An 18,675-nucleotide genomic window follows, 5' to 3' on the forward strand; every position below is an offset into this window, starting at 1 on the left:
AAGTGTGGTTTTGTGGACAAGAGTGCTAACCTCCCAGTCCAACCCACGGCTTGAATTCAAGTCCTACCACTTATACACAATTGCTGTTGACTATAGGCACTCAGTGCTTTAAGCAATTCTCTAAGACTATAATTTGTAGATAGTTACCATTCATAATGAAAGATTTTCTTTTTGTTGTTGTTGTTTTCCGGTTATACATGTACATTAATTTTTAAATACACATTTCTTTATGAATCATGTTGGGAGAGAAACATCAGAACAAAAGGGGAAAACTGTAAGAGGAAAAAAACAGAAAAAAGAAAAAAAGTGAATATAGCATGTGTTGATTATATTCAGTCTCCACATAATGAGAGATTTTTCACTAGGAGTTCCCATAATCAGTAAAGTCCCAAGTTCCCCCAAAAGGATGATTCTGTGTGTACACCCGCTCAAGTTCTTGTTAATTTGCCCTGTTAACCTCATATTTAACAAGTGTAATTTTTAATCACCAAAAGACAGCCCAGTGGCAGGATGAACATGTAATTTTTTTTTTTTTTTTTTGGTCAGAGATGAAAAATCTTCAGGAATGTTACACTCTTCTTGGCTTCAGGAGCCACCAAGAATCCTAGAATAATTATGCTAGTGAAAATGTGATAAAACTTTTCATTTACAAAGTATAATTAGCAGGATGTAATCAAAGGCAGCTTTATTAACAAACAGGTATAATCCTGTTTGCCTCAGTTTCTGCATCTGTAAAATAAACTGAAGAAAGAAATGGCAAACCATTCCAGTATCTTTGCCAAGAAAACTCTAAATGAGGTCACAAAATGAAGTGACTGAACAACAGTGTATAAGTGAGATATAGTCAATGTGCTTGTTTTGCTTAACTCAGTAGTACATTTTGTTTCAAGAGAATATTCTTAGGAAGAATTGGTAAATAATAATGACCAAAAAACAATCAATAAAGCATTTATTTCTAAAATTGTGATGAGGAAACAAACCCTCTTTCTCTTCCTATATAATCCAAATGATCATTAGAAATGGTCATTTCACTAGAAAAATCCTACATACCATGCAAGTCAAAGGAGTCAAATCTTCAAATTAAGTCCACATCATGAAAACCTGTAAAAAGGACAAAATCTATATAATGGCAAAATAGATCAATAAAAGTCTACCTCTAAGAAATTACTCAAGTTATAAAAGACATGCAAATTGGAAAAAAAAAAAAAAGCTATCAAGCATTTAAAAGATAGAGGCCCCACTAATGAAAAAACATGTTCCTTTCTGTCCACGTAATGGTAGCAGTAATAGATATAGTGCAAGCTAAGCAGAGAAATTATATACAAAGAACTGTTCTCCCTAAAGTGCGCTGAGTTTTTGTTTTTGTTTTTTTTCCTGCACATGCCCAAATTTGCAGAAAATAATGCAGAAGGGTTTGGTTGGAGATTCTTTCACCATGTACATCTTCAACTCATCAAAACTCCCAACATTCACAGGCATACTTCACATATGTTTATAGCCTGATCAATCCATATATAAATTCTACTCACCATAATAAGATACTCAAGGAAGGAAGGAAGGAAGGAAGGAAATAAACATTTATTAAGTGCCTACTATATGCCGTGCACTATGCTAAACACTTTACAAATATCTCATTTAATCCTCACAACAACTCTAAGAAGTAGATGTTATTAGTATCCCTATTTTACAGTTGAGGAAATTGAGGCAGACAGAGGTTAAGTGCTTTGCCTAAAGCATCTGAGAAAGGAAATGGAAATCTTGACTCCTGGCTGAGTGCTCCATCCATTGCGCCACCTAGCTGCCTCAGTAAAAAAGAGCAAGTTATTCCTAAACTAAGAGACATCATTTAAAAGAAAAAGATATTCCAAAAGAAAATAAAGAAACAAAACCTAATGGGATGAAAATAAACATGAAAGTAAAAAAGTGAAATTAAATTTTTAAAGCAATTATAAAAATATTGGTATATTTACTAGTCCAAAATCTTACAATCAATACGGTTTTCTTGGAAACCACATGATAACTGGGATTCCTTTTCTGGTGTAGTGACCCTCTTCCAACATGCCCCTCTTTTGCAGGTGCTGCATCCCTAGTTTCATTGGCTAGGTTAGTCAGGTTTGCTTATTTCCTTAGGGATGCTTCTTGGTCCACATAAATTTCCTTTATAATACAGGAATGTGAATGGCCAACTCCTGGTCCAGAAGTATAAATATTACTTTGCAGTAGCTCAGCTTTTCACAGACTATATGTGAAATTTGCACACTGAATGAATCTGCACTCTTGATCAATTCTAATCCGATACTACAGGCGGTTTCAGAGTATAATCAAACATTATGTTAATTCAGTAAAATAGTACACCGGGGGAGCTATGCTTTTTGTTCACATTTCACAGAGCCACAGCTGGGTAGTTCAGTCACACCCAAAGCAAAGAATGCCTCTGCAGAGATATACATCCTTTTCTCCTTTTTCTTGTTAAATCATATTTTTAAAAATTCTGAACTTACCAAAAAATAAAATATTCACATATAAAATAGAAAAAAAGAGAATTTTACATGAAACAATATCATGTACAGGTTGACATTACCTTTAAGTATACAATACAACAATTCTGACTGTCCCTCTTATCTCTTCTTTTTAAACTTAAAATTATTTCAATAATTCTCTTCTCTTATTTAAATGGCAACCATGAAATTATCCCCTCTTATCCTTTTATTCCCATTAAGAAAAAGAAAAACTCATGTAAGTCAAGCAAAACAAATTCCCATATTAAAAATGTGATTTTTAAATTTTATACATTGAATCCAGTATCTGTATGCCAGGAAGTGTTTATCATGCAATGATCATTATGGTTCTTAAGTCTTTCTAAATTATTTTTCATATATAATGTATATATGTATGTATATATTTATATTGTAAAAATTGTTCTCCTAGATCTGCTCACTTCACTCTGCATCCATTCATACAAGTCTACCCAGGTTTCTCTGAAACAGTCTCTTTCATAATTTCTTATATCACCTTAATATTCATATACAGAATTCACTTACCCAATTTTCTCAACCCATCCTCAATTGAGAGAAATTAAAATTAATTTCAAGATATCTGCTACAATAGAGAACTGCTTTAAATACATATAAGCAGTGGATATTGCTGGGCCAAGGGTTTTGCACAGTTTATTAAACTGTGGAATAGTTTTTTGAGGAATAGTTCCAAATTGTAGAGCATTAGTGTCCATTTTTCCATAGGCTCTTATAATGATTATTATTTTCCTGGTTTTTTTTTCACATTTTCAGTTTTTTACCATCAATATATTCAAAACTGAATCATCTCTTTTCCTGACTTTACTATTACTATTGAAGGGACCACCATGCTCTTACAGGCTCACAACTTTTGGTGTCATTCTTGACTTCTCATTCTCTCAGTCCTCATATCCAAGTCCTACCAATTCTACCTTCACAACATCCCTTGTATACACCTTCTTTACTTATCTAATACTGCTACCACCTGGTACAGACCCTTATTACCACAAACCTAGGTTTAAAGTGTGTTCCTGGGTTTATATTCTCGTCTGTCCCTCTGCCTCAAGTCTCTCTCCCCTTCCAATCCATTCTCTGTGATCATATCATCCACCCATTCAAAACTCTAGTGGCTCCCAAGTCTCAGCTAAAATCCTACCATCTATAAGAAACCTTTCCAAGTCCCTAATAATCCCTTTTTCTGTGTGATTGTCTCCAGATAGAGATTATTTTTGCCTTTTTTTTTATCCTTAGTATTTAGAATAATGTCCATCACATAGTAGACACTTAATAAATGCTTAATGACAGCTTTGATTTATTCTGTTATTTTTACCAATATGATAGATGTGAGATGGAATCTCACTGGGGTTTTAATTTTAATTATTATAAGTGATTTAGAACATATTTCATATGTTTCTTATTGAATTTCTTGCTTTGAGAACTGCCTGTTCGCATCCTTTGACCATTTTATGTGTTGGGGAAAATCTTTAATTCATAAATACACATACATATATATGTTTTATATACAAATATACATACATATACAGATGTGTATGTATACAGAACTGTGCATGTGTTTATGTATATACTCTCTAATAAATACTTCACATCCAATCTACATAAGGAACTGATTCAAGATATGTTTATATATATATATATATATATATATTTGAATATGTATATATAATATATATGTATGATAATAGAAAACAAGCAATGATATGGAGGAGAATAACTATACTGGATTGTAAGTTATATGGAGGGGAAAACAAAGTAAGAAAGTAGGAAAGATACAAAAGGGACCATGTAAAGGACTTTAAAAGTCAAATTGGATTTTATATTTTATCCTTGATGTAACTAGAGGCCAACTGGCATTTAGTTAGTGAAGGTAGAAGGAAAGTTGGGCATAGAACAATTTGGAACTTGAAAATAGAATGGGTAGAAGTGGGGAGAGACTTTATACAGGGAGACTGATTTTTTAAAAAGGCTCTTACCTGTATTCCAGGTGTTTCAGGAATACTTTAAATTTTATTCTTTTTCCTCCCTAAACGTTTACTCTGTTTTAATATTTCTCATTGTTTCTCAGTCAGTGGCTATTTGATCTATATTCATTTTAGGAAGAATATTACTTGGGCAAGGTTAGAACACTTTGTGCTCTAAACTGCTCATTTTCCTTCTTTCCACTTCACCTCTCATTTCATTTAACCTTACATTTTGTCCCTCTTGATTTATTTCTTCCAAGTATTTTCCTTGTGGAATTACTCTCTTCTTCCGAGTTTACTTTGTTTGCTTTTTCTCAGTCCATAATATTTCTTAAGTGTATTTGTTATTTTCTTCTGTTGAATCACATTTCCAGTCTCATTTGCTTAAAGAGGGCGGCAGATTCATCTCCATCTTTTACTCTTGGATGGTTTCAGGAAGCTCTGCTTCATCTTGAATATAGCCACTACAGCCAGGCACTCTGTTGTAGGAATTCCTGGGTTTGGGCTCAGTCTTCTGAGAGTTTAACTTGAGTTTTAGCCTCAGCCGCATCCTTCTTACATAAGCTTTAACCCAGAGCTGGCTCCCCCTGACTCCCCTTGCCACCCCGCCTAGGCCTCCAACTAGATGTTGTCAATCATACTGGCAGGCTTCCAGGATTATTTTGATGAGCCTTCCCTGACTATCTTAGGTTTTTGGAGAGCAGCAGGCCAGCAAGTCTATCCCTGTCTCCCGCTGAGCTTGGGCTTCTGGATGAGGATAGTTATACTGCATTGTAAGGTATATGGAGGGGAATACAAAGTAAGAAAGATATAAAAGGGACCATTTAAAAGACTTTAAAAGTCAAGTTGGATTTTATTCCCTGTTTATTCTTGGCTGGGCACAAACTGCCTGGGTTCTGATCTGGCCCTGAATGTCTGATCCAAGGAATGCTGTGGTACCAGGGTCCCAGCACTCACTCAGCTCTTTCTCCTGGAGTGAATTGGGTACACTGACCGGATGCTGTCTTCTGCTTCAAGCCCTGGACCCAGAGCTTCCTTACATTGTCTCCTGAGGTGGGTCTGGACTGCCTACATCTTTTGCCTTCCTGGCTATTTCTGCTCAGGGCAAGTTTCTAAAAGAGGAGCCAATAGTTAGCTTTCTTTGGCTTCATTTGTCATTGTTCTTTCTGGTACATTAGCTCTGTTTGGGGGGTTTGGGGGATTTCTGGGCTACCACACTTTTCTTGTAGTACTCCATCCCCAGTTCTGATGCTGAAAGTTCTATTCTCCTAGACACCTTTCTTAGGAAGGTGACTGAGCCCTTAGTGGAGCTGGGGTGCTTTACCTAAAGAACTATATTCTACTTATTGAAAGTCCAGCAGATTAGAAACTGGTAACACATAGATTCTATCTATCCATGACATTTCCAAAAAAGCCACCACCCCTCCTATCCTCTAGGTGGGGCCACAATCTAGGAATATTTCAAGTGTCATATGCCCTGAAGGAATGCTGCTGTCACTTCTTTCAGTTGAGTAATATTTAGAAATGTGTCCCCACCTTGATGGGGAAAATGAACAGCTTAGAACACAAAATCATGAACCTTGCCCAAGGAAGTTTTGTTATAGTGTAGCCACAGCCCTGAACAAACTCTTCCACCCATTAGTGTTTTAATCAATAACAATTTCTGAGAACTCCAGACTGGTCTTCTAAAATTATCTATTTTTCCTCCTTCCCTTCTCATCTTCATCTTTATCTCTCAAATCCTGGTTGTTCTGTAAGGTTAGCTTAGAATCATAGTCTCTGAGTTGCAATAAAGCACAGAATTTATCATCTATATTCCCCACATCTAAAGAATTATCTCTGCCACATTTCTAACAAATGGTCTGTTGATGAAGAACTCACTCCCTACATCATGAGGGAGTCAGTACACTTGTAGACCAATTTAATTACTGCTAGCTAAGGATAATTGATAAGAGGGGGGAAATGACACAAAGGAAATTTATTTAAAATAGGGATCAGCATTTCGAAATAAAGTAAAGGGGGGAAAGGTTAGAACATTATCCTGGGAAATAAAAATACATATATTTTATCTCACATTTAACAATAGTTGGGATATAATTGCAACTATGGTCTAGTTCTCAGCAAAGAATGAGTCTATTGTTGATTCTGTGGGGAGATAATCTTTTTCTAACAAAACTAGATGATAGTTTTCACTTTGTTTCACTTCTGTATCATATTCACCATCAATCTCTTGCTCCTTTGACATTCAAATCATTGTCTTTTGAAGCAGCTACAACAAAGATGACAGAGATGGGGAGGATACATGCAGGTGTTAGACTGAAAGATGTTTGAATGGAGATATATTTCAGAAGAGGTTAATTCATGAATGAGCCTTTCCTAACTACCTCAGCTTTAAAAATAATGAAAGCTCATAGTTATCTAATTTTTTTATAAATTTACAAGGTGCTTTCTTCAGAACTCCTCTATCAGGAATTTGGCATTCGAATAATGTGGCCAACCCAAAGGAGTTGTGCTTTCTCCAGTAGAGTTTGAGTGCCTGGCAAGTTAGTTTGAGAGAGGATCTCATTGTCTGGTATCTTATCTTCAGAATCTTCCTAAGACAATTCAAATGGAAGCAATTCGGTTTCAGTTTCCTAGCATGGCACTGGACGACTGGTCAGATTTCACAGGCATACAACAATGATATCAGCACAATGGCTCTGTAGACCTTCATTAGGTCAGTCTAATTCCTCTTCTCTCACACTTTCCTTCAGAGCCTCCTAAACCCTGAGCTAACTCTGACAATGCATGTGTCAATCTCTTTATCAATGTGCACATCCCTGAAAGTATATTGCCAAGGTAAGTGAACTTATCAACAGCATTCAAAACTTCATCATTTGCTGTAACCACACTCCCTCCACTTTGTTTTTGGTTTGTAGCCTTTTGAAGTTGAAGAACTTACCAAAAGTGTGTGGTAGCTGACTTTGATTCCATGTTTGCTCCCATTGAAGGCATATAACAATATGGCTGAAAATATGCAAAAATTATGGGAAACAACCCTGTCCAACTCCATTGGTAATTGGGAAGGCTCAAGAGCATTATCCATTGTTCTTGGATAATGAACATTATAAAACTGATGTACTATGCTGAGCACATTGCTTGAATGCCAAATGTACACTTGCCAAAAAGATTATTTTATGGAGAGCTCACTCAGGACAAGCACTTACAAGGTGGTCAGAAAAAGCAATATACTCTCAAGGTCTCTCTTAAAAACTTGAGAATTGATTGTATGTCATGGGAAAACTGGCCCAGGTCTGCCCAGCATAGCATGCCCTCAGAGAAGGTGCTGTGCTCTATGAGCAAAGCAGAATTGAATTGGCTCAGAAGAAACATGATATGTGCAAAGTTAGAAAAGCCACTCCAATTTTATACGGACTATTTGTATCCAACCTGTGGCAGAGCATTCAAGCTTATATTAGGTCTGATCAGTCATTGTCAGACACACTGTAATCCAACTCTAACATAGTGATGTCATTTTGGTTCTCTTAAAAAATAATGGACAACCAATCCTATCAGGTAAGTAGTACACATTTTACAGATTATAAAAAGAGAGAGAGAACTTGAGAGAGGTTAACTGATTTGCCTAAAATGACACTGGATTTATCTATTAGAGTTGGGGTCCAGATTTCTAGGTCTTTCTACTAAATCAGTAGTGTCAAATTTAAATAGAAAAGGATCCTTTCCCATTGTATACTAACTTAGAAAACTGCATATTAATATTAGCTATGTTTTAGTGTGTCTTTATTTATTTTGTTAAATATTTTCCAATTACATTTTAATTTGGTTCTGGCCATAGGGAGTGTTATGGAATGACTGCCTGTTTGACATCTCTGTACTAAACCACATGATCTCCCTTTTATTGTGGTTCTTATATCTGAATTATCTTATAACATATGCTACTCTATAATGTAGTTATATGTAGGCAGGTAAGTGAGGCAGGGGATAGAGTGCCAGGCCTGGAGGGGGAGGGCAACTTGAATTGAAATCCTGATTCAGACACTTATCAGCTGTGTGACCCTGGTCAAGTCACTTGACCCTCTCTGCTTCAGTTTCTCATCTGTAAAATGAGTGGGAGAAGGAAATGGCAAACTACTCCAGTATCTTTGGCAAGAAAACTCCAAACTGGGTCACAGAGACTAGAACATGACTGAAAGAACTACATGTATATACTCTATGTATATGTGTACACACACATATATACACATATACATACACATGCAGGAATTCTCATTTTTCCAACTAAACTGTAAGCTCAAAGAGAAGAATTGTATAATTTTTTTTTGTTTCTCCTACAATATTTAGTACATCTTTTATAAAAGGAAAGGGAATGAGCTGTGATTTTATTGTTATAGGGAATTTAAAAGTGAGGACACTCCCTATACCAGTATATTTGGGGGTTGAAATATTTGCCTAGAACACTGGGAAGTTAAATGAATTGATTTCTCAGGTGTCCCTTGGCAGTATAAATCAGACACACTTCTTTGTGACTTCAAAGTCAATTCTCTGCCTATTAACTATGCTGTCTTTCACACCTTATTTATGACAGAATCTTAATGAATTTTTGCTGAATGGATGAACAATATAAAATTCATAATAATACCAACTCTGCTTTTCAGCCAGGCATTCCATTTAACTAAGTAGAGGTGGGTGGATTTTGGGAGGGAAGAGAGCATTACACTGAGGATTTTAAAGCATTTTATATCTATTACTCTGCTAATATTGACAATACTCCTGAGAACTCAGTACAATTTTAAAAATTCTTTAGTGAAGCTCCTCCTAGTCACACCCAAATTCTCCATTCTGAATCTATTGTAAAGGCTTTGCTGAGTGAAAAAAAATTGAAATGTGTCTCAAACCTGTCACTAAAGAGTATTGATACAGTGATTTGGGCAATTACATTAGATCTTTATTGGCGTGTTATATTGAGCAAGGAATTTACTTAATTTTTCATACCCTCCATTTCCCTATATGTAAAATGGGGGATAATAATACAATATTATACCTGTTTCATAGGCATTTTGTTTTAAATGGATCTGTAATTTTTTCAGTATAAGAAAGTTCCTGAGAGGAATACCTTTTACTAATTGCAGATCCATAACTTTTCGGCAATTTGGAAGTCTTAGAAAGTTGGCTGGGGGCACCAAAAGAGGAATTGATTTGCTTATGCCCACAAAGCAACTCTTGAGACCAGATTTCTATGAAAATGCTTGGTACAATTTAAAAGTACTATGTAATCACAAGATATTATTATTATATGGTGGAGACCTAGGGTAAACTAACTTTTAAAAATAAATAAATAATATTTATTGGCATGCACTTATTTTATAGTTTATAATATATGTGGTATTTGAAAAATTTGAATTTTTAAAAAAAATAATCTACAGTTTTGACTCATTAATTTAAATCAAATCTCTACTGTTTTGAATAAATGGTGAGCTTAATGCCTATAGAAGTAATGTGATTTATCTAAACTCTCATAATAAGTTAGGAGCATGCTCAAGCACAGAAATCACACTCTAGGACTGGAAGGACTCCAAGTCAGTTGTGTCTGATTCTTTGTAATCCCATTTGGGGTTTTCTTGGCAAAGATACTGGAGTGGTTTGCCACATCTTTCTCCAGTTTATTTTGTTGTTGAGGAAATCAAAGCAATCAGGGTTGTGTGACTTGCCTGGGGTTATACAGCTAGTAAGTGTTTGAGGCCAGATTTGGACACAGGAAGTTGAATCTTCCTGACTGCAATCCTGTCATTCTATCCACTGTATTACCTAGCTGCCCATCTCCAAGATATTTTATTCTTATTCAGTTCAAAAATAACCATTTAATGAGGGGCCTCTGTGTTTTTACACCATGAAATTTCAAGTTCTTGATATGTTGACTATGTGCTAATATTGTGTTAGGCTCTTCAGTGATATAAGGCAGAGATTCTTGAGTCTGCCGTTGCGACTTTACCCCCACACACACACGCACACCTGTAATCCAAAGTAGAATTATATAACTTCATAATTATATATATATATAATTATGAAGTTATATATATATATATATATATATATATATATATATATATATATATAATTCTAGCAAAGGTCAGGAGAGTAAGGAAGGAATCACTCTTCTTTCTAAAAGGATAAAAAAAGCCTTCATAAAAGAGAAATTCAACTACATCACAGACATGGAAGTATAAATGCTCACAATAAACTTGTGCCCTTATAGTACTCATAAGTATTCCCAGCAGGCTGACTAAAATGACCTAACTCAGAAGTGGAAGTGAAGCTTTTGGTTCCAAATCTAGGCTTTGACCATTTGTTTTCCAAAACTGAGATAATACTGAACTTGGTGTTTTCTTCATAAAGCAGGTGTAGAAAAAAAAAAAAAATTAATTACTTCGTACCAGGAACTATCATTAACAATTATTTGTTTTATGTTTAGGAGAATTGTATGTATGAATGAATAAGGTTCCTAACATCTTGTATTTTCATGTATTTGTTCTACATATGTATCAGAAATAATGCAGACTTTCTTTTTTTTAAAACAAACTTTTTCTCCTACTTTCTACTGTATATTTGCATTGTTTCAGGGCATGACTGTGACTCTATTTTTTATTCTTTCCCCTTTTGTTGCCAATTTTACTACAAGACTTCTGTAACTCATTTGTCTAAAATCTCTCTTGCTAGTGAATTTACTGGGTGGGCTGAATTGCTATGGAAGGTTAGAAGGATTTTAAGGAATTCCTTCTAGATGTTGCTAAAAAGTATTGCTAATTTCCTCTGGATGTTGAATGGAATGCCAAAGCCTTAACTTTTTTTCTGTTATGTAGGGGAGAGGCCCTTGTTTTAGGGTTACCAGTGATTTTGTTTGTATCAATTACATTAACATTGCAATTCTTTACTGCTGAATATTGCACCTAATTGTTCCCTTAATAAGTTATACAAATGTGTGCTGTTCTTATTTCAACTGGAAATAAGTAACTGCTTCCAGTAACTGCTGGAAGTTATTTAATACAGCTGGAGACAAAAGTTGACAATCACTCGAGTCTAAAAAGTGTGAAATTATTTCATTTCATTGTTGTGGTCTATGTAGTCTAAGAATGGATTTCAGCTGATGACACTTGGGGGGAAAAAACAACTTCCTTTTAATTAGGGACATAGAAAAGGGAATATGATATAAGGTGAGCTGTAGGGCATATGTTTGTTGTTTATATCGTGAACTCTTCTCAGGAATTTTTTTAATGTAAGATTTTTGAGTTATGTGATTGAGATAATACTTTAATCTGAAAGTGATTGTTTTTGCCTTCATTCAGACTTTTCTTTTTCGTAGGGAAAAAAAAAATCCCACCAGCAACAGATGTAGCTTATTTGTTGGGGTTTGGGGACGGGGGTGGGAGAGGAGAAATGAAGGAAGAGAATAAAGAAGGGAGTAGTGATGTATCAGCGTGAGTGGTTACTCTTTGAGGCTCATTTGGCCTTTCCCCCACCTCTTTCTTCAACCGAGGGGAGCTGGTCCCCACCTTAAGGGGGCCGATGCCATCACCAGTTCCCCTGCCTCGTTTCTTTCCCAGAGAATTTTCTCCTTCAGTGGATTTGCGGCCCTGCAGCAGCCCTCTGGAGCTCCCAAGGAAGGGGGGGAAGCTATTTTTAGAGGGAACTCCCTCCCCAAGGGCTCGACGGCTACCCCGGAGACTGGCCTGGTGCTCCATAGACTGGGAACAGATACGTTTCCTGCAGAAGCTGGGGGCCGGGGGGTTTGGCTCCGTCTATAAGGGCACCTACCGAGGGCTTACCGTCGCCATAAAGCAAGTGAAGAAGTGCAGCAAGAACCGGCTGGCTTCGCGACAAAGCTTCTGGGCCGAGCTCAACGTGGCCCGGCTGTGCCACAAAAATGTGGTGCGGGTTGTAGCCGCCAGCACTTGCACTCCTGCGGGCTACGACAGCCTGGGGACCATCATCATGGAGTATGGTGGCCACACGACCCTGCACGACGTCATCTACGGGGCTAGCTCAGCAACCGACGATGAGGAGCCCGGAGTCGGGGAGCTCTCGGACCTGGGAAGATGCCTCCAGTATTCGCTCGACGTGGTCAGTGGTCTGCTTTTCCTCCACTCTCAAGGCATCGTCCACTTGGATCTGAAGCCGGCCAACATCTTTATCGGGGAGCATGAAATCTGCAAAATTGGGGACTTCGGGTGTTCCCAAAGGCTGGAAGATCTGCTGGGCTTGAGCGCCCACCATTGCCATCTGGGCGGCACATACACACATCGGGCCCCGGAGATCCTCAAAGGAGAGGCGGTGACTGGCAAAGCAGACGTCTATTCCTTTGCCATCACGCTCTGGCAAATGGTCACAAAGGAGGTGCCTTATTCAGGTGAGCACCAGTACATCCTGTATGCGGTGGTGGCCTATAACCTCCGGCCACCGCTCACATCCCCGGTCTTCGCCGACTCCATACCTGGCCCAAGACTGGAACACATTATCCGACGCTGCTGGACTGCTGACACTTTGCTCAGACCCAGCTCAGAACTGCTCCTGGGTGATCTCAATTCCTTGCACGCTAACTTGGCAGGCTTGAATGCTAGAAGTTAAGTCAACAAAAAGCTTTCCTATGTGTCTGCTTATTTCTGTGTTTTCTCTTTCTCTTCCCTTGCTTCCATGTGGAGACTTGGAAAGATTTTTTCTTTTTAAAAAAAAAAAATGTTTCTTGATTGCAAGAGAGACTTTTAAAAAAAATAAAGTGACGTGAACTTTTGTGGGTCTCATTTAAATGAAGTTGAGTACAGAGTTCCAAGTTCTGTAATTAAAACCTACTTCTAATTAGAAACTAACCTCTGAGCATTATGTCATTTTGAATTGGCTTTCTGCTGCTACTTTAGTTTCAAAGCTCTTTAGGATTGCACACATACAAACTTACAACTTGTGAAGCTGACAAAATTTGCTTTTATGAAATAGAACCCAGTTGTAGACATTCAGCAGCCAATTCAACTGAAGATTACTTTTTGAAAGAAATGCATTATGCATATATTCATGTAGCTATTTATTTTGCACTTATGCCTTATTCATTAAATCTACACTGGATCAGTTTCTGATAGATAAGCTACTTCCCACAGTTGAGTGGACCATAAACACTCAATAAATGTTTGATTTGAGAAAACCAAGGCAGAGTTGAGTGACTCGAGTCACATTCTTAGTGGTAAAATTGAGACTAGAATTTGTTTCCTGATTTCTAACTTTAGTCTCATGTTTTAAATATTTATGAGAAATTTATCACCTGAGTATGTAATAGCTAATAGTTACCACATATATAGCATTTACTGCGTACCAGGCACTGTGCTAAGCACTTTCCAATTGTCATCTTATTTGATTCTCAAAACAATCCTGAAAGATAAGTGCCATTATTAGCCCCACTTTTGAAAGGAACAAACTGAGGCAAACAGATGTAATTTGCCCAAGGTCACATTGGAACTTTAGTTTGTTTTTTTTTGTTGTTGTTGTTGTTGTTGTTGTTGTTTTAAGCTGAGCCAATTAGGGTCAAGTGATCTGTCTAAGGTCACATAGCTAGGAAGTGTTTGGAAGCTAGTTCTCGCAAATTAGAAGTATTTGAGGTCAGCTTTGAATTCTAGAACTATTGACTTCAGGGCTGGTACTTTATCCTGTCTTACTGATTCCAGACCTCAGTGTTGTATGAACCATTGTGCCCTCTAGTTCCTAGTAATGGTAAAACTGGATCAAAGAATGTACAGTTTTGTGAGTTAAAAAAAAAAACAAGCACACACACAAAACTGTATTCCAAATTTTTTCCAAGACTGTTGGACCAATTCACAGCTCCAAAATGGTATAGTGCAATGTTTGTCATTGTACAATCCAATGGAATCTTTTTCCAGGGGATTATTTTAAGGTCAAGCCATTTTCATCATACTAAAGTATTTTAATTTCTAATATAGTGAATATTAATAGATAAAAGCCAGCAATAGATAAAAAGCAAAAGGTCTTTGGCGGGGTCCTAAGTAATTTTAAGAGTAAAATGAATGCAATACTAAAACAAACAAACAAACAAAAAAAGAACCACCAATGGGATATGGGATTATAGGATGTTGCTTCAAATGTCAACTATAAGGTTATATCTATGTGAGCCTGAACAATCCCTTTAACTCCCAGATTTCACATTTTCTTGTATAAAATGAAGGGGTAAGATTCAATGATTTCTAAGGCCCCTTTTAGCTCTAATTCTGTGATTTTATGATCCCTCCAACATTCACTATTTTTTTCTTTTGTCATCTTTGCCAATCTGATTTTTCCTCTTCCATGTTGCCCTTGACATTCATTTTAAACTGACTTCAACTATATGCAAATGTTGAGATTTGAAGAAGACATAGTAAGACATTGTTATAGGCCCATTGAGATGAGGATCCCATGAGATGGATACTCTAGCCCAAAAGTGTGGATTTCTAAGATATCCCAACCTTGAGGCTTTTAAAAAATTTGCTCATTGATCATTATATACTACAACAATGATACTGTATGAGGATGTATTCTGATGGAAGTGGATTTCTTCGACAAAGAGAAGATCTAACTCAGTTCAATTGATCAATGATGGACAGAAACAGCTACACCCAGAGAAGGAACACTGGGAAATGAGTGTAAACTGTTTGCATTTTTGTTTTTCTTCCCAGGTTATTTTTATCTTCTAAATTAAATTCTCCCTGTGCAACAAGAGAACTGTTTGGTTCTGCATACATATATTGTATCTAGGATATACTATGACATATTTTACATGTATAAGACTGCTTGCCATCTAGGGGAGGGGGTGGAGGGAGGGAAGGGAAAAGTCGGAACAGAAGTGAGTACAAGGGATAATGTAAAAAATTACCCTGGCATGGGCTCTGTCAATAAAAAGTTATAATAAAAAAATTTGCTCATTACATCCCAACATTTGACCTGTAACAAGCTATTTTAAAGTGTATATACAAGTGGAATATACTGAATCTTGAAAGTATTTTCAACAGGATTTTTCTGATCAAGATAACTAGCTTATGAAGATAATAACATGAACCACTACTAGCTGTTCTGTACTAATGTTCATCTTTTACTAATATTCAGAGGTACTGAGAGGTTTCATAAAAGGGGGGGAAGGTGAAGTTATATGACACCCTCACCTGTGTGAGATGATATGAGGATTTTCAGCTAACTAGCACCAATAATTTTCCTATTTGGTCTTTGGTAAAATTACATTTGTTTTCTTTGAAACTGGCATAGTTGTTAGTTTTTACTTATTAAATATAATAGAAAATAGAATGAAATAAATTTAATGTTACTTTTTTGAAGTTTAGTTATCTTACAGAAATTTTTTTAAAGCTCCATATTTAGTTCAGGGAATATATTTTCTTTGAAATCCAGTCTAGCTTTGGGTGGTTTAAACATCATTGGAATATGTTCTATGCATAATGAGATCCAAGTGTTGATTATAGCCCCAGTTTAAAAATCTGAAAATACTTCAATTCTCACTTTTTCTTAATTTAGGAAGATAGAAAACAGACTTTTTCCTTCTTAAATTTGCATTTTTGATGTGTACTTCTGTGATACACCAGGTCATTTTCTAGTGAAAGAAATAAAACAATCTGAGGTTATGGTAGTATTTAAATTCATTGAAATTTCAAGGGATTTTGGATTTAGTGTTCTTTTTTTCCTCTTCTCACCTCATCCACAATAAACCTTGAAGGAAAAATTCTAGGATAGGTATCCTTTGAGGACATGTGGTAATGCTGGATTTGAAATAGGGTAGAACTGAATTCAAATCCTACCTCAAGCATTTATTAATTGTATAACTTCAAAGAAACCATGTAACCTCTTTCTATTTCTATTTCCTTTTCTCCAAAATCTCATTTCTAATAGCACCTTCACTTAAGGGGAGATAATATAGGTAAAGAACTTTGAAAATTTTAAAGAAGCATGGAATGATGATGATAATGAAGTAAATAGAATATTAGGCCTGTTCTCACAAAGATCCGAGTTCAAATGTAACCTCAGACACTGTGAACCTGGGCAACTCTAATTGCCTCAGTTTCCTTATCTGCAAAATTAATTAGAGAAGTAAATGGTAAACCATTCTGGTATGTTTGCCAAGAAAACCCCAAATAAGCTCAGAAAAAGTTGAACACAAATTACTGAACAGTTGTTATTGATGAAGAAAGTGTCACTTGAACATTGAGTATTGAACCAAAATAATGAATCAGAGGAATTGAATGAATGAATTGAATGAATCAGAGGAAATGAATGAAACAGAGGAAACACCCCTCTCCCAAGCATATAGGACAGCTTATGTAAATATAAATGTACATAGAAGAGGGAAGTGACAGGCTGAGTATAGGGAACTTCTGCTTGTCCAGTTTTTTAAAAGAGAGACAATGTGAAAGGAATCAGTATGAAATGAAGGTAGAAATGTAGGCTGGAGCTAGGTTATGGAAGGACTTTGATGCAAGCCTAAGAAGTTCCTATTCACCTAAAGATAATAAGGAGCCACTAAAGATTTTTGAGTAGGAAAGTCACTTTGAAATTACAAACCTGAGATACTGGCAGGATGGTGATGCCCTTGACAAAGAGTAGATTTAAGGGATGAAGATGACATGCCTTTGAAGTATTTAAGTAGAGATGTCCAGTATATAGTTAGAGATGTGGAATTAAAAATCAGGAGAGACTGGAATGGGTATGGAACATTTCATAGATATCACACTTACTTGTTTGGCTTGCCAAGCTTGCTGTTTCTGTGTCTTTTCTCTGTCATTTTTGTTCTTTGTTAAAGAGCATGGTTCTCTGGATAGGGAAAGAGGAAGAGAAATTTGGAATGGAGGTATTGTAAAAATAGGTTAATATTAATAAAAGAAAAAAGTACTCAAGATGGTCACTCATGCTTTATATTTGTTATAGGACTGGCTCCCCCTTTCTGGTTATATCTGGTCGGGTGATATCTATCCTCATTATTTTTTATGCCATTTCACAAATATAAGTCATTATGGACATATGTTACAGTATACTTACATGTATCCTGCATCTTTCCATTGACCTTTTTGCTACCTAACTTTTTTTATGAAATCATGATGTTCCAAAATTCATATTTATACCGAACCACCAAAATAATGTTTGTATGCAAAAAAATAAACTTTCTGTAGCTTCATATAAGTGGCTTAGGAGCACTGAAATCACTATACAATTTCTTAAACACCTTCTAGATTTAGAAGAAATGTGATTTAGTGGATGGAATACTGAAAAAATTGGGAAAACCTACCTCTGGATCCTGTCTCTGATACTTAATAGCTATTGAAACATGGACAGGTTCCTTACCTTTTCTAAGTCTGACCTTTTTATATCTTACAGTTTGTTGTGAAGATAAAATCAATCATAATGCATATAAAATATTTTACAAACCTAAAAGTATAATAAAAATGTCAGCCTTTATTATCATTATCTCTTCTTATTTAATTATGAGCCCAGCTCATTGGCCATTTACAACACTTGTCCCAGCTATAGGTACTCAAATACTATGTCAGTAGACTGCAAGTTCTAATTATATCAATATACTTTCAACATCCAGTTTGTCTTTCCATTGTGGATGGTTTGGTTGGTCTCTTAGACATCTGTGGACCATACTGAAGAAGCTGTATAGGATTTAAGGGTTTAATACCACCAGAACATGTAAAAAGTATTGGCAAATATGATATTTCCTTTCACAGAAAATTTTACTCCATGACACCAACAAACAACCTTGTTTTATATCTAATTTGATGTTGTCCCTCAGTGGATAGTTTTGTTTTTTTAATGGATGCCTTTTGTCTTACCTTATATTCATTTCTGAATTCAGTCCCATCCAGTACACTTTTCTTCATAATAAAACCTTAAAAAGAAAAAAAAACAGTTAAGAAAAGCCATTCAATATGTAGACTCTATCTATTACCCATATTTTCCTCACTTCTTCAATGAAGGAAAAGAAGTACATTTTCTTAATTCTTTTCCAGAGCCATGCTTGGTCATTTTATTTTATAGAAGGTATATTTTTGTTTTGTTCTATTTATATTTTTGTGGTCATCAAATATATACGTTTACTGGTTCTTCATATTTTAAATTCATTTTTTCTATGTTTCTCTCAATTTTTCATAATC

The 18,675-nt window shown here is 36.0% G+C and overlaps 1 protein-coding gene and 1 long non-coding RNA gene across 2 annotated transcripts; one reads left to right on the forward strand and one right to left on the reverse strand.

Annotated features, from left to right (window-relative positions):
- Positions 1–818: 818 nt before the first annotated feature.
- On the reverse strand, positions 819–18,410 carry LOC116420579. The gene is made up of 3 exons (XR_004230945.1): positions 18,355–18,410; positions 17,257–17,332; positions 819–1,101 (listed from the first exon to the last, which is right to left on the reverse strand). It is a non-coding gene; the product is annotated as an uncharacterized LOC116420579 (long non-coding RNA).
- Positions 11,935–13,182, forward strand: MOS (MOS proto-oncogene, serine/threonine kinase). The gene has a single exon (XM_003759773.2). It carries the CDS (start codon positions 12,053–12,055, stop codon positions 13,109–13,111), a length of 1,059 nt encoding a protein of 352 aa, XP_003759821.1. The 5' UTR covers positions 11,935–12,052; the 3' UTR covers positions 13,112–13,182.
- Positions 18,411–18,675: the final 265 nt, after the last annotated feature.

Source organism: Sarcophilus harrisii, chromosome 1 (genome assembly GCF_902635505.1).
Source record: "Sarcophilus harrisii chromosome 1, mSarHar1.11, whole genome shotgun sequence".
Taxonomy (NCBI): domain Eukaryota; kingdom Metazoa; phylum Chordata; class Mammalia; order Dasyuromorphia; family Dasyuridae; genus Sarcophilus; species Sarcophilus harrisii.